The sequence below is a fragment of the Microtus oregoni genome, unplaced genomic scaffold (assembly GCF_018167655.1).
Source record: "Microtus oregoni isolate MIOR12 unplaced genomic scaffold, Mior012 000029F_ref0000214, whole genome shotgun sequence".
Lineage (NCBI taxonomy): Eukaryota > Metazoa > Chordata > Mammalia > Rodentia > Cricetidae > Microtus > Microtus oregoni.
The window spans coordinates 24,161,763-24,187,950 of NW_024543088.1; the positions used below are offsets into that span (position 1 = coordinate 24,161,763).

Genomic DNA, 26,188 nt, shown 5'->3' on the forward strand with positions numbered 1-26,188 from the left:
AATACACAAGACAGGGTATGTAACACACAAGACAGGATATGTCCTTCCTTCCTTCCCTCCCTCCCTCCCTCCCTCCCTCCCTCCCTCCCTCCCAGTGCTGAGATTGCAAGCATGTTCACTATGCCTGGCATTTTTTACATAGATTCTGGGATTGAATTCTTATCCTCATGTTTTCAAAGCAAGCCTTTCACTGACTGAGCCATGCCCCAGCCTGAAAATTATAAGATGTTATGAGAAAAATTCAAACACGTGTATAAGCTCTTAAGAATGTTGGCTTAAACCCTGCATTGCAACCCACTGTCAGTTACTACCCAAGGTGTAAGACCCTCTGCTTTTAAAACACAACCAGTTATATTACTATCTCTTTGTCACAATTTACAAAGTTATGAATGTCTTAGAGACAAGGAAAGGCTCACACAAAATAAGAATAAGAATGGTTTCCTAGGCAAATTGTCCAGTAATCTTTTTTGAGCATTTCAAAGTTCCTCACAACTCTTTCTTGATTAGAGCATATTTTGCAGTAGATTTATTGTGGTGATGTTGACACAGGAAGAAAAAGGCGAATGTAACTATTCAAGGAGGTTGAGGGGCACTTGGTCAAGATGGGGGAGGTAGAAGAAGAGGCCACAGTGGGGCGGTTTTGGACAGTGAAGTTGTGTGGCCATGGCCAGGAGAGGTTCTGCAGTAAGGACAGGGAAGCTGTGTGGCCATGGCCAGGAGAGGTTCTGCACTAAGGGCCAGGATTCTGGGAGTAGTATCTCAGTAAGGAGCTAATTGTTCCACCTGTTTCTTTATGGCAAAGGGTGCACAGCCTTTCTAGGGGTAGTCCCTGGGCCACAGGATTGATGCAGCCCAAATAGAATGTTAGTTCTCCACCCAGCCCAGAAATTCTAGGCTCTTGACCACAATCAATGTTTTCTATTCTGCCATTTCCCCTCTGCAGAGGTAACTCTAAAAATATTTAGGATCCAGGTTCAGGATCAGAGCCCCAGAACAGTTTTGGTATATCTGGCCTCTGGCAAAGACGAGGCTGCTAAGAGGCCTGAGAACATTTCTGACTTTCAGCCAAGAAGGAAACTGTTTACTTTCCTTCAGGATCTTTTCACTTTCAACCTCCTAGCCAGTTTCACTTCCTGTTCCCATCAGTCACCCTTCTGAAGCCTTATCTCTGACTGCTTTTCTGGAACTGGGATAATGACTGATTTGGCTTCTGCCAAATGAATGGGGTATCAGTTGTAGTAGTCGCGGTACCCCTCCCAAGGACTTATTAAAAAAAAAAAAAAAACAACCCAAAGTCCATCGGTGGTTTTATTTATATAACCTTTGGGTATGGGGAAAAAGGAAATCCCTGACTGGTGCTGAGAGAAAAAGCTGAGGGGGAGGTGAAGGCAAGAGTTAGAACTGGGGGCGGGAAGAAGCCAGAGAGAGGTGGCGTCCATATCAAAGTCCACCAGGATTTCCTGATAACTTTTCAAAAGCATTCATCTATTGGTCCTCCTTGTTTTTCTCTTAGCCTCAAAAACTTGACTTGAGAGTGATAAACCCAAGAATTTCTTGTGGGTACTTTGATAGCTGTTGGAGTGTATAAAATAACAATGTGAGGTCACACAGATGGCTTCTAGAGAGGGACAGAGAAGAAATTTAGCCATCATTTGATTTTTCAGTTAAAACAATAGTCTGTCCCTTTTGTCCACGGGCAAACCCTGGAGTGTTGAGTTGAGCCATGGTCTGAAGTCTTCTATCTAGGCATCATCTTTGTTAAGAAGAAAATCATTAGAGAGATACAATGATTTCATTTGGGTTTCAGTTTGTTGTCTAGGGAATGTGATCCCTTAAACTGTTAAAGAAACATAGCAGTAATCTTTGGCTATATTTTCTTTTTTTTATTTTATTTTTTATTTTTTAAATTTATTTATTTATTAAGGATTTCTGCCTCCTCCCCGCCACTGCCTCCCATTTCCCTCCCCCTCCCCCAATCAAGTCCCCCTCCCTCATCTGCTCAAAGAGCAATCAGGGTTCCCTGACCTGTGGGAAGCCCAAGGACCGCCCACCTCTATCCAGGTCTAGTAAGGTGAGCATCCAAACTGCCTAGGTAAGCCAGACCCAAAAAGAAGAACATGACTATATTTTCTTGCTAGGTGTTTAAGACTATGCATTTAGCCAAATTAATAGTTTTCCTGTTTTACTGTCAAAGCCAGTCGAGGGTCTGTTTCTCAGAAGTCACTTGGGCTGGGGGTTCACCTCTGGCTCCTCTGGTCTTCCTCTTGCCAGTTGTTCCCTCTGTGTAAGGATAAGTCAGAGACCTCTTTTGACTATGGTTTTGCTTGGAATCACTGAAGAAGTCTGTGTAGACTAGACACTGGTTAGAAGCCACTTGGGTCTCCATGGCCTCGCTGAACAAGAGAACAGATGATTTCCCACTGAACATTTCAAGAGATGTCCCACAGTTTCCTGGGGCCTTCTTGACTTTAGAGGGTGTCTCAGTCAAAGTTCTGTTGCTATGAAGAGGCACCATGACCATGGCAATGCTTATAGAAGAAAACATTTAATTGGGGCTTGTTTATAGGTTCAGAGATTTAGTCCATTGTCCTCATGATGGGGAACATGGTGGTTCACAAGCAGACATGGTACTGGAGAAGGAGCTGAGAGTTCCACATCTGAATCTCAAGGTAGCAGGCAGAGAGAGGGACACCGGGCCTGGCTTGGGCCCTTAAAACCTCAAAGCCCACCCTCAGCGACACACTTCCAGCAAGTAGCTCCTTCTCAAGTAGTGTCACTCCCTGATGACTAAGCATTCAAATAGATGAGCCTGTGGTGGTCATTGTCATTCAAACCACCACAGAGGACAAGGGGCAAGAGATTGTCTATTTGATCCCTCTTGGCTCCATTAGTATAGACCTCCAACTATGGTTCCAAGACACTTAAAGGATCAGTTTCACCAGCTTGTTTCTTTTAGCTACCGTGTAATATGTAGACAAAGCTTGGCAAATCCAAATACTTTTAAATAATATTTGATTAGATGTACATTTTTTTTCTTAAGCCAGTACTTGTAACTGTTACCAATCACAGATCAATAACTCCAGTGATTTAAGTAGATGTTTGATTGAACTTTGACCTTAGAAGTTTTAAGAACTTAGACTTTTATAACTTGTACAGCCTTTCCAACTTTCTTTGTCATTCTGGAAGCATTCAACCATCTTAACCCTCATATGTTGCAAATCCTTATTTATTAAAAATACTTTTGATTTTCATCCTTTTAACATATTCTTTTATGTACATTTTTAATTATATGAGCCATTGTAACATTAACAAATAAATTTGCCATCTGCTGTGAGAATTTTGTCCATGGGAGACAAGCATGTTTGCCCATCCTCTTAAGATTCCAAAGACAAACCAGAGGTCATTTTGCCACAGTCCATGCCAGGGAACCAAGGAGTTTGGGGGCATGGGCAAGACCTTATTCATAGCAGTGTGACCCCAAAACAGTGGTACTAAAACGTCTTCTCCAGCATGGACAGTGATTTCCCATAGCCACGTAAGTGGAGTCCCAGCTTCTTGTTCCTTGATATACATAGGCTATTTCAAATTCTTTATAGTATTTGACTTTTCCCTTTCTGGTAGTCTAGTCTTTCCCTGTTTCTAATTCAGCTTTTGAAATATTGTAATGCAATATGCTGTTGGTTTCTTTTTCAAAATATATATCCTAAAATTCCATATCAGCATTTTATTCTTCCCCCATTTATAGAAGACATAACAAATGCATTGGAATTATAAATAAATTCAGTCTTCTAGACTTGTAGGACAAGATCATAGGGCCAGCTAGATGGCTCAGGGGGTGAAGGTGCTTGCTACCAAGGCGGACAACCCAAGATCAGAACCTGAGACCCACTTAGTGGAAGAAGAGAACTGACTTCTGCAGATTGTCCTTTGACTACTAAACATGACATGCCCAGCCCATACATGCTAAATGAATAAATAAAATCCATCCAATTGCAACTGTAGGTGGTGACATAGGATTTAAGGAAAGACTGCATTACCAAACCTCACTAAATCTCCATTTCCTTCAAAGAAGCCTTGATACTAGCTCTACCTACCTCACATGGTTATTCTGGAGCTCAAATAGAATTAAAATATATGAATGACTTTGGAAACACAATAGTATACAAATGTAAGATAAAGTCATTTTTACTTGTAGTTCTTTTGAGAAATGTCTCTAAAGGCACACCCAGGTAGGGAACATCAGTTGCCCCAGACAGGTAAGAGCTGGCTGTCACCCTTTTCTTTCTTGAATGTGTCAACTGGTGGTCAGAAGGTTATGTAGTGAAGCCCTGTGTGTCCAGTTTAGAGCGACTCGACTGAGGAAGGAAGGTGTGGGGGCCTTTTCACTGCTAGGTGACAGGTTTGCAGAGTTATGTACACTCCTGGCAGCTGGCCTCAGACAGGCAGCTCCATTGGATCACTGAGCCTTGAGACAAGCAGCCCCACTGGATCACTGAGCCTTGAGACAAGCAGCCCCATTGGATCACTGAGCCTTGAGACAAGCAGCCCCATTGGATCACTGAGCCTTGAGACAAGCAGCCCCATTGGATCACTGAGCCTTGAGACAAGCAGCCCCATTGTCTGGTAGAGTTCTGCCAGCATGATGTGGGACACTTGCTGTGGCAGTAGGTAGAGGTGATCCCTCCCGGCCTCACTGTTAAAATGTTCTCATTAGTGATTTGCTTCATGTTCTCTAGAGCTGACTGTTTTGAGCATCGTAAGCTTGAAGATGTAGTAGGGACAGTTTGATTCAGTGCTGTTCACCACGTTAAGAATCTTTTGTATGCTTTCTCTGATAGATGTGGCCCCCAGTGAGGTGTGCAATCGCATGACATGTTTCCAGACTAAAAAGACCTTAGAGATCATTATAGGTCGCTTCCTTTGGTTTGCAGATGAGGAAACGGAGGCAGAGAGTGGTTCTAAGTTGCGCAGGGCCAAATCACTTGTGCCCCAGCTGGCTGCCTGCTGTTGGCACTGCTTTCCAGTCATTAAACCGCAGTAGCAGAGGTCATAAACGTCAAGGGGTATTAAACGATATCACACAGCCTTTAAAAGCCCTAGCATAGCAAGTGTATGCTAACTATAGATGAATTCATCTTGATTTTGACAGAGAAAAATGTAAACCTTAATTATGTTCAAAGCACTTAAGAGTTCCTTGGGAAACATTCTCCGACAGCGTGTGCTCTCTCTTGTCCTCTTCTTCCTTTCCTGGGTAGAAAGACGAGGGAGAAAGAAGTCATCAAGCCAGGCATAGTGGTGAACGTCTTTAATCCCTGCACTCAGGAGGCAAAGCAGGTGGATCTCTGGGAGTTTGAGGCCAGCCTGCTCTGTAGAGCTAGTTCCAGGACAGGCAGGACTGTTACACAGAGAAACCCTGCCTTGGGGGAGGGAAAGGCATCAAACTGGCCTGATCTGTATAAATATCTAAGGAATCATGTGATTGGGGGTGGGGGAGCCCAGTTCTCGGCCTGCCCTGAGGGCTGTGGCATGGCACTGGGCCCAGGCCTGCAAACGGCAATGTGGCAGAGGCTGGAGTAGAGCTTTATTTACCATATGCCAGAGAGACTTGGAAAGGTTGCCCGGCCTCCAAGCCTCCTGGAAGGACTATGTACCTGAAGGGAATTTGCAATCCTTTGTCTTGTGAAATTAATCACTGGAAGCCTCAGGGCCACCCTCTGCTCTGTAAGGGTGGGGCAGAGGTTAATAGAAAGGGCAGAGCACTAATTGACTGTGATAAGAGATGCTGATAGACCAAACTGTCAAGGGCTTTGAGGCATTTATCCTGGTTTGGTTGTTAGACAAAGAAACACAAGACACAGCGTGATACCGAGAACTGGCAAGCAGTGTTGTTTCTAGAAATTACCAAAATGCCTAAGAGAGGAGCAGCATCTTCGAATGGGCAAACCTATGGCTTAGCCATTTAAAGTTTCTCAAACCATCAGCAAGAAAGGCACCCTCCCACCCAAGCTCCAGACCAGACAGCACTTCCCTCCAAAGACAGATGGTCAGCCCGTTATTCCCTGGAGGCAGGAAGATTAAGCTCCCTGCCCATGTTATACCTCACTGTTCTCTGCAAATCTATCATGGCTGCGCTTAATCTGCCTTCATTCCAGACTTACATGTCTGCCGGGTTTGCCTTGTGTCTTCAGTAGATCCAGCCATCTTTCCTGCCTGGCTCGGCTTGAGTTCTGAAGAACAGATCCTGTTTCTCGTTTGGTGCTTTTTAAATTGGTGACATGTCAGGAATATACAAATCAATAGGCGGTCAGCTTTCCACGCATGTGTGGCCATGCACAGCAAACACTCAGGAAAGGCTCGTTGGATTCTGACTTTTTCTTGTCATCCTTTCCACCCTCTGTAGACTGTAGGCATCACAGTCATTTTTTCCTGGGGCCTCTTGTCTCAGGGTCAGTGCAAACAGATTGATATTTCTGAAACTTATGGCTGAACAGCAGCACTCTCCGTAGACAGTACTTGTTGATAGTCATTTGGACTCAGGCGGCCAGGTCGTCTTTCCCTTTAGAACACTAAACATTTAAATAAAGCAATGGGAGACAGATGTGGCCACGTGCCCCTGTGCACCCAGCACTCAAGATGCTAAACATGAGCTTAATAATTTAAGGATAGCCTAGGCAACATAGCAGGCCCCACATCCCCTGAAACAATAAATGCATGCAGTCAGCCTTCCATGTGAGTTTCCCCATTCGTGAAAATGTGATGACTGTATCTGGACTGAGCATGCCCAGACTTCTATCGTTGATCTCCACACAATGACCCATGACAATGGTTTACACGGCACTCATGTTATATTAGGCACTATAAGCAGTCCAGAGAGTGTTTAAAGTACAGAGGGTTGCATACCTTCTAGGTCAATATGTCTTCACTTTGTGTTAGGAGCTTTCTAGGGAGTCCTCAAGCCAATCCCTACAGATACCGACGGACAGCCATGTGCTAACGAGAATACAGATCTTGTCTCTCCCGGTCAGGAAAGTTAGCTATCCCTGCTTCCTCCTGCACCCTTTAACTGTCGTCTGTTGAGTTAAAAGAGTTGCTTATAGAGGGTGGGGCTTTGAATAAAGGTGCTGGTAGATTGAGGGAGAGATGAGAAGATGGACTATATGTGTGCCGGTGTACGAAAAGACACTGGCGATGATAAAACTTACTCGAGAGAGGAATAATGCTGATCACCAAATTAAAGAAAAGCACAGCCACGTGTGACTCTGCAGACTTCATTGCCGTTCTGCCTTCCCGACGTCCTCATGCCATTTCAGTTTAACTACCTCCACGTTCTGTTTCAGCGGCTTTTCCGGGTTGAGTGTTCCCTGCTTTCTGACCTCCCCGGGGACGGGTACCTGCCATGGCTCCTCTGCACTGACATAGAACGGCTGGTCCTCTACCCCTGACTCCAGCCAGGGCACCGCCATACTCTAAACACCTTAGATAAGCTTTGCAGTCTCTCTGGGTAGCTTGGTTCCCATGCTCTACCTCCCTCGTATCTACTGCTCTAAAACAGAACCATCTTTCAGATCTAACCTTCTCACCTCTGTCAGCCACCTCCCCCACCCTGCTGTTTCTCCCTTCCGCCACATAGCCTTGTGGTTCTTTATGTGTCTGTGTGTGCATATTGTGTGTACATGCCTCTCCCGAGTGGTGCTCTCTCTTCCTCTCTGTTCATGTGGAACAGTAATCTTCCCTTTGTACTTCAGAAACATGCACCTGCCCTGCAGAGAGGATCCCACAGCACCTAGTCATTACTTATCTGTGTGTTCTTCTCTAGTCGCCAGGGCAGGGATACACTGGTTTTTTTTTTCATAGCCAACACCATCGATGATTAACAAAGTATTTGTTAAGTTGGTCAATGAGTAAGTAGAAATATGTTGTAAGTGACCTCTTTCCTCATCAAAAAGGGGCGGTTTTGCTCTAGTCTTGTGACTTGGGTGGCAAATCTGAGGGGTGTCTTTCTCAGGGGGCACCAGTGAGAACTAACTTGGAGACCTTGAATCTTTTGGGAGAGAAGACAGGTCTAATTTGTAAGTATTCAAACAGCATTCCAAACAAGCAAGAAATGGTTGTCTAAGCACTCTTGATTGTATTCTCTTTCTTCCAAGAGTGAACTCAGGTCTCATTAAGGCTGTTTTTCTTGGAACCTATAATTTTCTGGTTATCTTGAAAAATTTAATTCTCAGAAGTTCTCTTTATTTTCTCCTTGTTGTCTTCCGTCTTTTCCTTCCCCATCCACCTTTAAAAGTATCGTATGTTGAGAAGTTATCTGAGGCAGCTCAGCTCTTAGCTTGCAGCGAGAGACAGAAGAGCATAATCAACCACTTCGGCAGTGCGTGCGGGTGTGTGCGTGGTTACATAAGTGTCCTCACGCAAAAACGCTAACACTTGCTGCTTCTCATTACTGTAAATAATGTCGCCATCTTCTTGTCAAGAAATACTTGCAAGGTGACCAGAAATCGGCAAAATATCCCAAAAGCTGCCGTTTCTTCTCTTGGGTTTATTCGCTTAGTGCTCTCTGAATCCTGACCCCACTCGACTTGTGAAGTGTACGCAAGACTTCTCTTTATAATTTAATAAGTCTAGGACTTTGCATAGGAGGGGTGTGTGTCCTGGTGTCACTTCAGAAAGCCAGACAGGGCTGTATCTTGCAGCTGTAGCAGAGGCCCTTTCTGGACTCGGAGCTGCCCTTGCCTCCTTGCCTTCTCCGGATGGCTGCCCTGATAGATGAACTCTCCTAGGGGAGCCTTATGGATCAGCCCCCAGTCCATTACCATGTAGCAAGGTTGTAATTTATAGCCCCAGATGGTGACTTCCCACCTCATCACTCCCGACTTACTTCAGCAAGGATGTTAGCTATTAAATTGCCTCTGTCTTAACAATAATCTGTACTGTTTGCAAATGACATTCTCCAAATGTTCCCATTTATCAAAATATTGTTTTAAATGAAGTTTCATCAGAATGTGAAGAACATTATGCATTACAGAAATAAGTAGTCAGGCTCTTTGGGGGATTTTAAGTGTGGAAATCAAATGTTAAGGCACAAATTCTGGTCAGATTCCTGAATTTTCATTGGGGGTGTCAGCTCTTCTTGAATGGGTGCTTTCAATGCTGAGGGCCTTGGGGCATGTTCTGCCACTGCTGAGCTACAGGCCCTGCCTTTGGGCTAATCGTTAAAGCTTACAGGCCTATCTCCTACATAAGAACTCAGGTTCTTGCCAGAGAACATAACCTATTATTGTTAGCTGCTCGGTGTTGTTGAGAGCTCACATATGAAAAATCACAGTCAGAGGAGACTTTCTAACGGGCCGTGGCTCGTCCTAATGGATGACCTCAGGCCTCAAAGAGCTGCTGACTCCAGATCTCTTACTGTGTGCTGCTTTGGGGCACTGTGGATGCCACCTGGTCAGGAGAGGTAACCGGGAAACGTGCACTGTGTTGGAGGGTATTGTTGTAGCGCTGTCATCTTTCTCATCTGGGGTACATCTGTGAAAGGGGGGGGGGTCTCTCAGAAGAAGCAGAAATTCTTCTTGGATGATTTGGATGTTTTTGTCTTACTTGAACAATTGTGTCTTTACTCTGATCGATAGAAAGCCCCGCTCCAAATCTGTGAGTCCTTTTTTTCATGTTGCTAGCACACTGGTTTGTTTTATTTATTTATGGTTTGCCTCCTTATTTTTACTTCACTCTTTAAATGTTTTGTTTATACTTTCCTTAACTTCTTTATTACACCATGCATGTTTTTGTTAGCAGTTTCAAATTCTGTTCAAGGTTAAATCTGTGTATCTTCCCCTAATGTTTATTTTTAATTCAAAAACCTTTCAGAAGCCAAGCTTATTTTATTCCATCTTACAATAAAATCCCGATATTATAACATTTAAATATTAGTATTTAGTTGTAGACGCTTTTGAACTCTGAAGATCATAAAGCCGCACATTGTGAAATACAGGCTGTATTTATTTGACAGGATGTAGGGCCAGATGATGTCTGGAAGTCTTACTGTGTAATTTAATCCTGGTGCTGTGTTTTTGGCTTCCCCAGCCTCCGAGTGTGCATATGTAATTGAGTGCACATGTGTAAAAAGCATGGCCCCCATAGGAAGGAGAGGGAGAGAGATCATTAGCAGAGATTAGACTCGCCTCTCCAGCTGGGCAGTGTGCCTCTGAATTCCAAGGGCTTTCCCCAGTGTGAATTATTAGACTGTCTCAGCTGCGGCTCAGTTCCCCTCCAGCTAAAATGCATTTACTATGCCTTTAAGCTGTGCCCCGGGAGGCAGAGAGTCCTGAGGTCCCAGATGTATCTTATGCATGCAAAAAGGGTGCAGAACCTATGGTACAGGGTCTGCCCAGATCAAAACTTGGTGGCCAAGCGGAAATAAAGAAAAAGCCGAGTGCTAACTTTACATCCATGGGGTTTGGGGGAGTGGTGAGTACAATGAAATGATTCCTGTCTCGCTAAAACAAATAGGAATTATCAAAGGAGTTGGGGTCAAATCAGTGGAGATCTCCTGATCTGCTCCTGCCTGAAATTCTAAAGACTAATGAATGAACCCGATTCTGAATCTAGAATTGTGTCCATCTTCTTGATTGATGAGGTTCTTTAGCAGCGATGGTACACTGAGAATTATGAAACCTTTTAGGATAGCATGTTATATCATAACAGGACTGTAGTCTTACCCATTAATTGGCTGAACAGAAATTACAGCTACAATAAATGATCTGTTTTAGTATTCTCATTGGCAATTGAGGCTACATGTATTATGCTACTGTAATCTTAAAAGGCATGGTGGCGTGATGGGTTTATTCAGTGGAGTCATTTTACAGTGTACATCAATGCCAGAACACCGCATTGTACACCGTTTGCTTGCCCGTTTATTTTATCAGAGTATGACATCTGCTGTAAACCGACGAAGTGGGAAAGCGAAAGGGGGCATCGTGTCTTCCCCTGTGCCTTACCTGACAAGACCAGCGTATGAGATTATTGACAGTCAGGAGGGCACATGCAGTGCACAGATAACACAGACCCTGTAACTAAAGATGAGTTCAAATCTTTCCAAAGTAACAAACTGTTAACAGGCGCCCAAGTCGTCGTATCTCAATGTCGTGTTCTCCTTCCCAAGTCCTGACAAGGAGGAACACAGCGGGAAGACGAAGGAAACCACTACCTGCAGGCTCATATGCTCATTTCTCAGGACAGTGCCCACATGCCCCCACTACCCTGCACCGCCATCAGCAGCAACCACTGCCACACTCGCTCTCCCTAAATAGTAGCCGAAATGAGGCATCCATTTAAGACTGAATAAACAGACAAATTGAGAACTTATCATTTACCATATTAGTGAAAGCCTTTGTATGCAGAGGATAAATATGAGATACAAACTATGAGGAAGACACTGAGTCTCTCTGCCACTAAGACTGACAGCAGGAACAGGAGGACACTAAGTCTCTCTCCCAATAAGACCGGAAGTAAGTTCTCTTCAAGGCAAGAGGACGACACAGAGTGGACATGCATTCAAGGCTTATATTTGAACCTGAGTTCCTTTACACTGTCAGGCTGTGGAAATGGAATAAATTACCGTTAAAGGTTAGGGCTGGCAGTCAGGCCAGCTTGACTGCGGTATAACCCGCACAGATGAACCGGGCCCCGTGTTTGTTTGTTTAATTTCCTACTGTTCCCTTCTTGAAGTCCCTGAGAAGTTCTTAGACAGGAAATTCTTTTTGTCTTTCAGATATTTAAAAAAAATTAAGCCAGGCTTGGTGACACATGCCTTTAAATACCAGCACTTAGGAGGCAGAAGCAGGGAGATAGCTGAGTTTGAGGACAGCCTGGACTACAGGACAAGTTCTGGGACAGCCAGGGATACACACAGAAAACCTGTCTCACAAAAATTGAGATTATAATATAATTACATCATCCTTCCTTCCCGCTCCTCCCTCTTTTTTAAAAAATGAGAATTGCCTTTTATTCCTGAAGTTGCCAAAAAACATCACCGAAGACATCTGTCCATTTTCTGACGTCTTCCTTATCTCTTTCTTCAGAGGACTAAAGTTTTCTTGTGGAGATCATTGCTTCCTTGGTTAGGTTTATTCCTGGACATTGTATTTTCTTTGAGGCTATTATGAATGAGACTCTGTTTTTGCTGGTGGTGTATAGAGAAGCTGTTGATTTGGGCAAAGTGATTCTGCCACGTTGCTTCATTTGACTATTATTCCTGGAAGTTGTCTGGTAGAACGCTTGAGAGCTCCCATAAATAGTATCAAGACATCTTCTTTTGAATTTCATTCTCTTGTCTTATTGCTCCAGCTGGTACTTTGAGTACAGCATTGAACAGGAGTAGGGGCTGGCATTGTTGGCACACGCCTTTAATCCCAGCACTCGGGAGGCAAAGGCAGGCAGATCTCTGTGAGTTTGAGGCCAGCCTGGTCTACAAAGCAAGTTCCAGGACAGGCTCCTAAGCTACAGAGAAACCCTGTAACAACAACCAACAACAAAAGAAAAAAAAACCAGAAGGAAGGGAGTGATGAAGGAGTGGGGATCGTGAACATCCCTGTCTTGTTCCTTACTTCAGTGGAATTACTCAAGCTTTGATCCTTATAGGCTGAAGTTGACTGTGGGTTTTTCATCTATCTCTCTTATTATGTTGAGATATATTCCCGCTAGTCCTACTGTCTCTAGGACTTTTATCATGAAGGCATGTTGGATTTTGTAATGGTGGATAATCTCTTTGATGTATGTCTGTATTCTTTTCGCAGGTATTTTACTGAGTCTGTGTTCATCCGGGATATTGGCCTGTACTTTTCATACCTGTCACATCTTTACCTGGTTTTCATATTAGAGTGATACTGGCTTCATAGAAGAAGTTTGAGAGTGCTCCCTCAGGGGTTTTTTTTGGGGGGGGGTTGTTTTGTTTTGTTTTTGAGTATTTTAATAGGATGTAGTCAGTAAAATGTCAGTTTGGCTGGTGTCTACACCCACCCAGGGTTTTCTGTGTCCAGCTCACAGTGAGGTCACTAGACACACGATACTTCTGTAGCTGGTAAGTGGCAGGGCAAGGCATCAGACATGGCCTTTCTGACTTAAAACTTAGCCTGCTTTCCAATCACAGTATAAGAAGCATGGAGAATTCACATAACAAGTGTAGTCTGATTACTGATGGACCTGGGAGGAACCTGCTGGTAATGATAGATTGCTTACTTAATGAAAGTTACTCATGTGCCACCAAGATGACTCTGAAGGTAAAAGTGCTTACCACCAAGCCTATGGCCTGAATTCCATCCGTGGAAGGTGAGAACTAACTTCTAAGGAAGGAAGTCACTCAGGGTTCTTCTGGCACAGTTTACTGACATGTTGGCAATCGCCAGGACTCTAGCAATAACGTGGAAATGTAGTAGGAGACCATTCATTCATTTCCCGGCCACCCAGACCCAAATAATCACACAGAAACTGTATTAACTGCAGCACTCTTTGGCCAACGACTCTAGCATATTCCTAGCTAGCTCTTACATATTAAATAACCCATTCCTACCAATCTGTGTATCACCACAAGGTTGTGGCCTACCAGTAAAATTTCCTAAGGTTCCAGTGTTTCCTTCTCTTTCAGCAGCTACATGGAGTCTCTCTGACTCTGCCTACTCTCTCTATATCTCTGTTCAGATTTCCCACCAGGCTTTACTCTACTAAGCCACTGGTCAAAACAGCTTCTTTAGTAACTAATGGTAATAAACATAGTCATAGCACACAGGAAAGCAGTATTCTCTCGTCTATCTGCAGCTAGTGAGCAGTGCCGCATGATGCATAGCTCTATGCCCCTCCTTCAGGTATAGCCTGGGATGTTTAAGACCTGTCATTGTTGCCACTCATAAAAACTTGACCGCAAATTACTGAATTCTAGATTTCAAAACCATCTACTGAAATATGAAATAGGGGCAGTTTATAAGTATTTCTTTTAAATTTTAAACATGGATTTATTAATTTATGGGAGCATGTATGTGTGTTCAAAATGTGTGCATGTATGTGTGTGTATGTGTGTGTTCATATAGGTGCACGTGTTGTGTGCATATGTGTAGGCCAGAATTCAGTGTTATTCCTAAGGAACTGACTACCATTTTTTAAATTAAATTATAGTTGTGTCATTTTCCCCTTTCCCTTTTCTCTCTTTAAAACTCTCATGTCCCACCCCAAACCTCTCTCTCAAATTCATGTCCTTTTTTTTTTTTGCATATACATTGAAAGGATAAAAAAAAGAAAGGTGAAGTGGGTACCTTTCGGCGGGCACTGCCAAGGTATGCCACTAAGCAAACACACCACGTGCAACAGAATTAGTGCAAGAGGGTTATTGGGGGAGGGGAGGGTGAAAGAGTGAAAGGAGTGTTGTTGTGGGGGGCATGAGAGAGGCAGGCAGACAGACAGACAGACAGATAGGTAGACAGGGGAGAAACCAGAGGAAGAAGAGAGACAAGGGAAGAGCAAGAGGCAGGAGAGGCAAGAGAAACAAGAGAGAAGAAGAGACAAGAGAGCGAGATGTGCCTGGCGGGCACTTTTAAGGGGTACACGTGTTGCATAGCTGATGGTGGAAAGACACCTGGCCACAGGTCATGGCGGAACTTACCTGCTTTGACAGCAGAGCAGGCTGCTGCCATGGCAGAAACTAACATGCATATATATGATATCTGCATATATATTTCCCAAATTCATAGATGCAACCTGCTTAGTCCATAGGATCCTGTATACAGTATGTTTATGATTACAGGATTGACCACTTGGTATTGGATAATCATTGGGGGAGTTCTTCCCTAGGACTACTTATCCCCCTCTCAGCATTTTTTGAGACAAGGTATCTCACCGGCCAAGCTGGCTGTGCACCACCATGGTGGGTTCCCGTGTTGAACTTGGCCCTTCATGCTCACACAGCAGCGCTTGGACTTTCGAGCGCCCGCCCTCCCTCCCTTCCTCCCTCCCTCCCTCCCTTCCTCCCTCCCTCCCACCCTCCCTCCCTTCCTTCCTCCCTCCCTCCCTCTCTGTCTCTGTCTCTCTCTGTCTCTTTCTCTCTCATAGATCTCGTTAGTGTCTGATTCCATGGAAAATTCTGGAGAAACAATTATAAACATCGTCTCTACTTTCAGCATTCTCCGCTGATAAGAGAAATCTTTAAGTTGAAGAGACTGGTTGTCATTTTAAGAGCTGGTAATAAGATGAAAGCATTAGGGCATCAGATAGAACTAAGTTTACTAGGTGACCAAAGTTCCTCAGTGGACTGCTAAAGAAAGCAAGAGATATTTATGCTACATCCACTCCTTTGGCAGTGGAAGGTCTCCCAAATAGTTATATTCCTTCAAAACGTGTCAGAGAAGGTATTAGGCCAGAAAGATTGCAACTATTTCCTAACTTCGTGGAGTAGAATTGTCATTTCTTGTCTTTTACATGATATTCTACTTGGTTGGGAGTAGTGATGCACACCTTTAATCCTAGCACTCAGAAAGCAGAGGCAGGTGGATCTCTGTGAGTTCAAGGCCAGCCTGATCTACAGAGTGAGTTCTAGGACAGCCAGGACTACATAGAAAAACCCTGTCTTGAAAATAAAAGAAAAATACTTTCCTCTTGAAGATCATATATGTGTGTGTGTATTTAAATTATTTCATGTCATTTATTGTGATCATGTTCTTTCCTTTTATTTTAAGAATGACTAGACACAGGCCAGAAACATGTAGATAAAGCACTTGCTGTACAAAACTGAAGACCTGAGTTCAATCCCTGGGTCCCCACCTCTGACCCAGTTGTCCTCTGATCTCTACACACACAATAATAATAGTGCTTAGCCCCATATACATGACTTGCAATCTGTTATTTAGAATGCAACTTTTAAAATGAAGAGGGAAAAAATATTAAAACCAGGATAAATATCACAACGTTTATGTACAAAAAAACAAAACAAAACAAACCTCTGCATTTGTTTACCTGGCCACAATGGCATGCTCCTATAATCCCAGCTGCTCAGAGGGTTTAAGTCAGAAGGATTTCTGGAGACCAGGAGTTCAAGGTCAGCCTAAGCAACACGGTAAAAAGTTATCTCAAAACACAAAACCCATGATTTACTTCTTTAATTTTTATGTGATGTTTTTTATTAATTCCTTGAGAATTTCATGCAATGTATTTTGATCATATTCACCCCCACTTGTCTCTTAACTTCCTCCCAGACCCACCCCCACCTCTTTATTCCCCAGCTTCTTGTCCTCTTTTCTTTCTTTTTCTTCTTCTTCTTCTTCTTCTTCTTCTTCTTCTTCTTCTTCTTCTTCTTTTCTTTTTAGAAACCAGCAAAGGAGCTGGGGAAATATTCAGCAATAAAGAGCACTGGCTGCTCCAGCAGTGGTTCCCCGAACCACATGCCCCCTCCACACACACACACACAAAAGAAGTGGTTCCCAGCACCCTCATGGAACCCCCCAAACACACACACAAAAGAAGCAGTTCCCAGCACACTCATGGGACCCCCCAAACACACACACAAAAGAAGCAGTTCCCAGCACCCTCATGGGGCCCCCATCACACACACGAGGCTCAGGGTCCACTCCAGTCGTTTACCTCCATAGCATCATTAACTCTTAAGAAAACTCGTTCCTTTGTACATACCGAACTACTCTTATTTTATACACAGTTCTGACAGGCTCTTTGACTGATTTCTAAGTTCATGGCACATATGTGCACGCACACGTGCACGCGCGCACACACACAGTACTCAGGCAAATTTGGTGGACATACTGACTGTCCAGGCAACTTTTCTAAGCACGATGAGATTTGATGGCTACTCACCAATCAAGACCAGACACTGAGAAAGAAGAAAACCAAGTTGACCAAACACATAGAGCAATAAAGCAGTTGCTAATATCCTCTACTTTGTTAATTGTCTCTACTTTGCAGAGAGATTTAGAAGTGGTACTTTATATAGTTGCTGTGGGTGATAGGATTGTTGAATTATGTCTTCTGAAAATTATCCTGTGGGGGCTGTAGAGGTGGCGCAGTGCTTAGGAGTGGTTGCTGGTCTTCCAGAGGACCCCAGTTCAGTTTCCAGCACCCATCTCAGGCAGCTCACAACCAGCTATAACTGGTGTAAGGGCACCCCGGCATGCATGGGCTATGCCTACACATACATACAATAATAATAAATCTTTTACAGTGTTCATACGAGTGCTACAGAGATGGCTCAGGCACTAAAGTGCTTGCTGCACAAGCGTGTGCACCTGATTTTGGACCCCCACATCAACCTAAAATACAGAGCTTGCCAGCACACACCTGTAATCCCAGTGACAAGGGGGGGGGCTGAGAATTACACCAGACATTGACTTCTGGCCTCCCCTTGCATGTAAACATATGTGCACAAATGTGTATGCACAGAAATGCATACGCAAAAATTTATTAAACACGCTCTCGCCGTGAGTTCAAGTTATAATTCCAGAGGTAGTCGCTGACTATACCTCTAAATGCTACCCTCTGTAAAACTAGACTTTGTGTTGAAAGGCTGCATCATCTTTTCATCACAGATAGTCTGTTGTTCTACAGGGTTCTTTCCATCAGCTACCATGCATACTCATTTTCTGTACCTAAGAGCAAGTACTATTCCTTGATGCCCTTCCTTGTTGTCACGATTTGGGTGGCTGGAGATGACCAAGGACTCTTTAATAATGTACAGCCTCAGCTATGTTGGGAATAGAAATGGAAGCTCCCCCAGTGAATAAAGCATAGGCTGTGTTCAATAATTAAGTAATAGATACGAATGACCCCCTAGCACCAAGTCTAATTCAGATTCTAAAACAACAACAAAAAATATATCGATCATTGGCAGTTTCAAATTTCTCTTCTTGTAAAGCTCAAGATGTTCTGGTGTGTTTTCCAAAGTGTCGTCTGTATGGAATTGGTGCTTAAGAGACTAAAACACAGGACTGCCTTTGTGACAAAAGGGTGCTGGGAAGGAGACCGCTAAGTCTAAACATGACAGTCCCACGCACTGAGTTGGCCTTACTAACTCTCTGTTAACCGTCGACGGTGAATTGGCACCCAGACTTGCCGCCACCGGAGTCTTTGCCCAGATCCATCCTCTGCAGTAAAGCTTCCTCTGGGAAGCGATTGTTAGTCCGGTGAAGACTTCTCCGCTTCGCTTCCCTCATCATCCCTCCGCCAGGACTGTGCCTGTCAGCCACACTAGTCCTGTGATAAGGAGCTTCAAGGAATGGTGGTGGCAGAAATCCAGTTCTACTTCCCGAATTCTCCTTAAACAGAGTGGGGTGTAGTGGCGCAGACACAGTCTTAGTACTTGGAAAACTGAGGCAGGAAGATTGCATGTTTGAGCCAGCCTGGGCTACATAGCAAGATGACAGCATGGGTGTGGATAAAGGTGTGCTCTTGGTTTCTGGCTGCAGGACTGGGGTAGCCTGTGCTCAGCGCCTGTGTTTGGCAGCTAGCCGAAAGAGGGTCTACTGAGGACGGGAGTAACCAGGGAAAATGTGTAAAGCCGTCAGAGGCCTGGACCTCAGTTAGTGTTAGCTTCTGTTATTATTTTTTCTTTTTCTTTATCTGTGGTGCTGGAGACTGAACCCAGAGCCTGGGACATGCTGGGCAAGCACTGTATCACTGAGCTACATCCCCGAACCAGTTGCTACTAATATATTATTAACATACAATACACAGATAATAAGTTTCTTATATTCCTATGTGTTTCTCTCCTTGAGGTGAAACATCCCATTATATCTGGGCCTGTATGTGCTGCTGAGCTAAATAGCCGGGAGAGCCAGGAGAATCAAGGTACAGAGATAATAAGACTTGAATCTACACTTTGTGAATTTGCACATTTATTAGAATTAATGGTTTCTCCTGAAAAAGAAAAGTCATGGCAAGTCTGTCAGCAGTCTATAATTCCAGTATTTCCAACTGACAGAAGCCAGTGAGCTAGCAAAGGTGGCGGAAGGCCCTTTGATAGCATCCTGCGGGCGGAGTGTGGGGTGGACTGCCCAGTGGCAGTGCAGACCCATCGCTGGTTCCACTGGCTCCGTGACTGTGTGTTCCCATGGGGCCCTGTAGGTTAGTGTGCACTCTGGCACCAGCCCCGCCCGGCACAATGCAAGAGCACGGTGGCCTGCATTCACCTTCCTGCCTGCGTCAGGCTGCGCTGCCCCACTGAGCAGTCAGAATGCCTGGCAGTGGCTTGGTGAGAGAAGTGCGCTAGTGCAATTTCCCTCCTTTATCGCCTGCTTGGAGTCGTGCTGCTCTTAATAGTAGTGCCAGACAGTGCTTTATAAAATATTTTTGAGATTATAATAGAATTATACCATTTCCCCCTTCCATCTCCTCCTTTCAGATTCTCCCATGCATCCTGCCCCTCGCTCTCTTTCAAATTTATATCCTCCTTTTCCTTCCTTGCTGTCACACACAAACGTACACACTCGCCATTATACACACACACTCACACACGTATGCACACACTCCTCAATGCATAAACACAGCCTGCTCAGTCTGTATAATGATACATGTGTGAGTGTTTTCAGAGCTGAGCAGTTGGCATTGGATAACCAGTTGGTGTGCTCTTCCCCGAGGAAGACTGCTTCTCCCCATCTCAGAACCGCTTAGTTGCATGGAGCTCTTTTTCGAGGGTTTAGCCTCTTGGGCTTCCGCCCTTCCATGTTAGCTTGTCTAGTGGTGTCGTCCTTGTTCAGGCTATGTTTAGACAGTGTCTTAGGGTTTCCACTGCTGTGAAGAGACGCCATGACCACGGCAACTCTTATGAAGGAAAACATTTAACTGGGTGGATTACAGTGCAGAGGTTTAGTCCATTTATCATCATGTTGAGACATAAAGGCATGCAGGCAGACGTGGCACTGGAGGAGGAGCTGCATCTTGATCCCACAGGCAACAGGAAGTGAGCTGACTGTCACACTGAGTAAAGCTTGGGCAAAGGAGATCTCAAAGCCCACCCCACAGTGACACACTTCCTCCAACACGGCCACACCTGTTAGTAATGCCACTCGCTATGAGTTTTTGGGGATGAATGACATTCAAACTACCACAGACAGTAATGTTGAAACTTTATGAGTGTAGCTTCTGACTTCCCTAGGAGACACAATCTCACAGCAAAATCCTTGTTGACCCCTGAGCCTTACAGCAGGAGTTGCGTTGTAGGGGTGTCAGTTAGAACAGGCCTCTACAATTCTGCATTTTGATTGGTTGTGGGTCTTTTTGAAATGGTCTCCATCTGTTGCAAACAGACCTTTTCTTGATGGGAGTTAGACCCTGGGAAAGGATGCCCAGACAGCTGTTGCTAAGCAGCACGTTATCCACCACCTCCCTAGAGCCAGCTCCTGACTTCATAGCCACGACCAGCATCGGGGTAAGTGGTATTTTCCCCATACATCCGCTAAGGCAGAAGAGGACATTTCCTAGTGGACACCCACATCTATAGAGTCAGTGACTGACACCAGTTTCAGTTTTCTCTGCAAACCAAAAGGTCCAGAGATACCTTGGCAGCATGGACTCAGCTCTGCAGCTTGCATTTCCAGCTTTGGCCAGTGCGTCTTTGGCAGTGGACTCTGTAGGGCCCTCTGAAAATGTAAATGACAGTTCCTGCTGTGGCTACTCGTTTATCATATAGACAGTGGTAATCTGAATTCAGAAAAGTGATTATGTAGAAACCCCAAAGCTGCCTTCACTAGATCAGTCTGACTAGACTGCAGTTCCTTCCTGAGAAACATCCTTAGTCTGCAAAAAAAATGTGTGACATAGTACATATTGACAGCATGGCATTTATTAGAAACTGTTAAGTGTTTTTATTCTTATCATCAGATTACAAACTGTGCTAACCCCACTCTACCCCACTAAGGGAGTTATTAATCTTTCAGCATTTATAATTCTTCAAATTGTCTCCTTTTTCAAACTAAATAAGGCATAGAGACTCCAGGAATGGTCAGCGTGGTCCCAGGTCCAAAGTCCATAAACCTTGCAGTAGCTCAGCGCTTGTTTCTGGGAGTCTGATCTGCGGAACTGCTTGGGAACAAATGGTCTTTTCACGCCTTTAATCCCAGCACTCGGGAGGCAGAGGCGGGCGGATTTCTGTGAGTTCGAGACCAGCCTGGTCTACAGAGCTAGTTCCAGGACAGGCTCCAAAGCCACAGAGAAACCCTGTCTCGAAAAACAAAACAAAACAAAATGGTCTTTTCACTTTAAAATGTAAACATCATTCTCTGTGGCCGCCTCAAGGTTCTTTTCTCCAGTGACTTAAAGACAATTTTGGTTTCAAATTCATATTCTTGGGCAGGGCAAGGGAAGCGTTCCAGGGTCCTGACGCGCAGGTGTGCGCGTGGGTCCTGACGTGCTCACGGGTCCACGCGCGGACTCTGCGGGGACAGAAGCAGGAGCCATGGGCGGGACGGCCAGCACCCGCCGGGTCACCTTCGAGACTGACGAGAACGAGAACATCACCGTGGTGAAGGGCATCCGGCTTTCAGAAAATGTCATCGACCGGATGAAGGAGTCCTCTCCGTCTGGCCCTAAGTCTCAGCGGTATTCCAGTGTTTATGGTGCTTCAGTTTCTGATGAAGAATTGAAAAAAAGAGTAGCCGAGGAGCTGGCATTGGAGCAAGCTAAGAAGGAATCAGAAAACCAGAGACGCCTTAAGCAAGCCAGGGACCTAGAACGAGAGAGGGCTGCAGCCAATGAGCAGCTGACCAGAGCCATCCTTCGGGAAAGGATATCCAGCGAGGAGGAACGCTCGAAGGCAAAACATCTGGCTCGGCAGCTGGAAGAGAAAGACCGAGTGATACGGAAGCAGGATGCATTTTACAAAGAGCAGCTGGCCAGACTGGAGGAGAGGAGCTCAGAGTTCTACAAAGTCACCACCGAGGAGTATCAGAAAGCTGCTGAAGAGGTGGAAGCCAAGTTCAAGCGGTATGAATATCATCCAGTCTGTGCAGATCTGCAGACCAAAATCCTCCAGTGTTACCGCCAGAACACCCAGCAGACCCTCAGCTGCTCCTCTCTGGCCAGCCAGTACATGCACTGTGTCAACCATGCCAAACAGAGCATGCTGGAGAAGGGAGGATAAAGTTACCCCCGAGAACATGCAACGCTCCTTCAACGTTAATTCCAGAGGTGGAACATTTTTTCTTTTCCTAGTAAGAAAATGACCCAATTAAAGAGAAGACCACTAAAGACAGACAGGCATTGGAAAATGGACTAGACAGAATCATAACGTGTTTTGATCAACAGTTTAAAAGGCCAATGTCTAGATCAAGGATCAGTCATCAAAGAACACTGTTAAGTGTTAATGAAACTCACAAATGAATAAAAGAGAAAGGCAGTCCACTGTACCTTTTTTTACTCTTTCCAACTCTTACTGACATAGAATGTTCTTTTCACTCCAGGCTCCACCATTTAGTGACCTCTACTCTGAGAAAGCTGGGAGGGGGGACGTTAAACTATTTCACATGGAGACACAGCAAGTACCCACTGGGCTGGAGCAGCAGTGTGGACTGGCCTGGGCTGTGGTGCCTGGGGTGTTCTCCCATTATGTAAGAGCTACTTCATTGTAACATTGTGATCATGCGAGAAAGACAAAAAGGAGAGAAAATGTACCTCTTTTACTGGAATAATGTTTATGATTGCAAGTGAAATAAGGCATTTTTATCCAATATAAAGCAAACCTTGGCTTATGCAACTTCTGTAGTGAAAACTGACAACTTCACTCACTATCAATAATAAATCTATTTTCTGACAAAGACTGGCAAAAAAAAAAATTCATATTCTTGGGCTGGCAAGATGGTTCAGAGTGCAAAGGCTCCTGCTGCCAAGCCTACAGCCTGAATGCAATGCCTGGGACTCACATGATGGGAGAAAAGACTGAGCTCCAGCAAGCTGTCCTCTGCCCTCCACACAGTCCCTGGAGCCTGTAGGTGTGAGCGTGGGCACACACAAGGAATGAAATGTGATATTAGGAACCCCATGGCCTCATCTGAGCTTATTCTTAATTATATAGATAGATAAGCAATTCCCACTGGGCATGGTGGCTGCAATCCTAGCATGCAGTAGGCAGAGACAGAGCATCTAAATTTGAGGCCATTCTTACACCCGCACGCACACACACGCTCATACACACACTCACATAAACACAGGCACACACACATAATCACGCTTCCTTATTTTAGAATTCAGCACTTATGAATTAAAGTATAAATAACAATTTATTGATTCAGCACCAAGTGCAAGCCAGGCATGCTGTGTTGCCATCTTTATCCCTCGTTAGATAGAGCCTTACACAGAAGCACGGGAACCAAGATGAGCGAGTGGCCCAGAAAGCTTGAGCCCAGAGCTCACGTGTTCCATAACATTGCTAAATATATCTAATTGTCTTTTCCCATGAGCAGTGTTTTCCTAGAGATATTTTCTTAAATTAATAAAATAATCTAATTTAAAACATATCAAAGATAAAACTATGGGAATTATTTTTTTCTCCTCTCAAATATCAGAACGACTGGATGTTCACATTCTCTCAAAGAGCATAGCTGCTTTAAACTTGCTTGCATTGTGTGATTTATTAAAACCTAGAGTATAAAAATAGCTGCCGTAGTTAAAGACAAAGGAAATTAAATATGGAGAGAAGTTACGAGTATCTGGGTTTCCTCTTTCCTGTGTCTCTCCTCTGGCCTCTGGGCTGATGGCTCTCTGTCTCCCTTGTCAGTTCAGGTGCGTTTCATAAGCCCGCCTCGCTACTCCTCTCCGGCAATGGATTGAGCTTGGCTTTTCTTCTTCATAGTTTTTTTTTTTCATTTTTAAAAGAAAATCTTACTGGTGTTCCCTGGTTCTTCCTTTATTCCCCTTGATTGTATATGTCTGTTGAGTATGTATCTTTTTATTTTAGATTTGGTTAGCCAGGCATAGTGGTGTGTTTCTAGAAGCCCAGCATCCCAGGGACTGAGGCCAGAGGACTGTGAATTCTAGGCCAGCCTGAGCTGCCTAAACAAATGCAAACGTTCCAACCAGCTCATCAGACAACAAAAACCCCACCCAAGCATGCCCAGAAAAGAAAATGGTGGTGAATAAATATGAATCCAGGTCTCTCTTCCTCCCTGCCTTCTGTCTTACACTCTTAGGATTTTGATATCAGTATGAAATGCATGGAGCTGGGTATGGTGATTTATGCTTTTAATCCCACACTGGGGAGGCCAAGGCAGGGGGCTTTCTGTGAGTTAGAGGCTAGCCTGATCCATATGGTGAGTTCTAGGACAGCCAAAGCTACATAGTGAGACCCTGTCTAAAGAAGAAAAGGAGGGGGGATAAATAAATAAATAAATAAATAAGATAAGATAATGCCAGAAGATTGGTTGGAAAGAGCTCATCACTCATCAATAGCTCTCAAAAATAATGTTTAGTTTAAATTTTTGTTCAATTTTGATCATACTTGTTTATATTTATGTCCAATTTTGAAGACTTTATTTGTGGGGCTGAATTTTCTAAAACTTTGATTTATTCCTACTCACTAAGTAAAAGTGAAATTCTGAGCTTAATTAACAACATTATCCTCTGTTAGCAACATGGGGAAAATGTGTGACCTAGGACGTCCATTTGACCACCTTGCCTCTTTCTTCTGTCTCTCTACCCTTGCTTGCATCCTGGGATGTTGGCACAAAGCCAAGGTAATTTCCAGAAATTGGTAGCTGCCTGCCAAGTGTGCAGCTGTGCTGTCTAACCCTGGCCTACTCATTTTGTGTACAAACCGCTTCTTTTGAGGCCAGAAATTTCACAGGGCGGAAGTGTGTCCCAAGGCAGGGAAGGGTACCACGTGTGCTCCTGCAGACAGAGCCTGAAGGGGGCGACAGCTCACAGCCCCTCCGTGCCGTGTCCAGGTGGAAAGCCCTGGCATTCCGCATCTTTTCCATTTGCCTGTCAATGTGTTAAAAAAAAATTTGCTTTATCCCCTTCTCTTTATTAAATGATAATGTTGATTTTTCATGAATAAGAACAAAAAAGCAGCTGGGTGGTGGTGGTGCACGCCTTTAATCCCCGCACTCGGAAGGCAGAGGCAGGCAGATCTCTGTGAGTTTGAGGGTTGGCCTGGTCAAAAGCTACAGAGAAACCCTGTCTGGAACAACAAAAAACAAAACAAACAAAAAACCCCAACAACAACAACAACAACAACAAAGCAGTTGGTTCCCAAGAAAGTGCCTGAAAAAAAACTTGGACAGGGAGAGGGACACTGAGTCCCCACTAAAAAAGCAAATGCCAGGACAGCGAGAGGGAGAGAGGGCTGGGGCTTCCCGTCAGCTTCTGCTTGCCAGCTCTTCCCTGTGCAGTGGCAGTGGGTGTACATGTGTACATGCACAAATGATCACCTGCCCACATAGAAACACCAGCACACATGTCCACATGCAGACAGTAGGTTTTTGTTTGTTTGTTTGAAGTGAACCATGGTGCCCTTCTCTCCATTGCTATTACTACTGCTTGGTTCAGGCCCCCATTTCTCTTTTTGAAATCTGCCTCCTAACCAGACCTTCAATCTTTCTCCTCCAACTCACCTTTTACTTTCATTAATGTGATTCTAATTTACAAGTTTGACGTTTCACGCCTATGCTTAAATTCCTTAGTGTCCCTCTCTTGTCTTATGGGTCACATCCCAAAGGTTTAGCTTGTCACATAGGTCCACCATAGTCTGATCTTGACCTTCTTTTTCTAAGAGTTGTCCCTTTTGTTCCCCTGACCCCACTAGAAAGGTGAGCTTTTTTCCTGATAAACAACTGTTTCCATGGCATCTCTGGCTACATCAGATGTTGTCCTTTCTCCAAGCTCCCACCGCACAATGTGTGTATCTGTGTAGAGTATCCCACCATGTTGCTATTATTTATTTATTTTGCTCTCTAAGTTATAAGATAAGGGTAGGAACCCATATATCGTCCATTAATGCCTAATATGCAGCATAGCATGTGATAGCTCAATAAGTATATGGATGGATGGATGGATGGATGGATGAGAGTTCAGAGGATAGGTTATTTTCACTCATTCACAGATATAAGGTGATGGAAAGTTTAAAGGGAATTAAAATCTGGGTCTCAGTAGAAGACTGAGAAAATAATTAAAAAGCCAATTTTTATCCACAGTTTTCTAACAGAGGGTAATGCAG

The 26,188-nt window shown here is 44.3% G+C and overlaps 2 protein-coding genes across 4 annotated transcripts in view; both read left to right on the forward strand.

Annotated features, from left to right (window-relative positions):
* Map3k13 (mitogen-activated protein kinase kinase kinase 13) overlaps positions 1–26,188 on the forward strand; it is a 107,288-nt gene that overhangs the window by 41,410 nt on the left and 39,690 nt on the right. The gene's annotated exons all lie outside the window — the stretch shown is intronic.
* LOC121465081 (MICOS complex subunit Mic19-like) lies at positions 21,374–22,793 on the forward strand. Its single transcript, XM_041678267.1, has one exon. It carries the CDS (start codon positions 21,437–21,439, stop codon positions 22,118–22,120), a length of 684 nt encoding a protein of 227 aa, XP_041534201.1. The 5' UTR covers positions 21,374–21,436; the 3' UTR covers positions 22,121–22,793.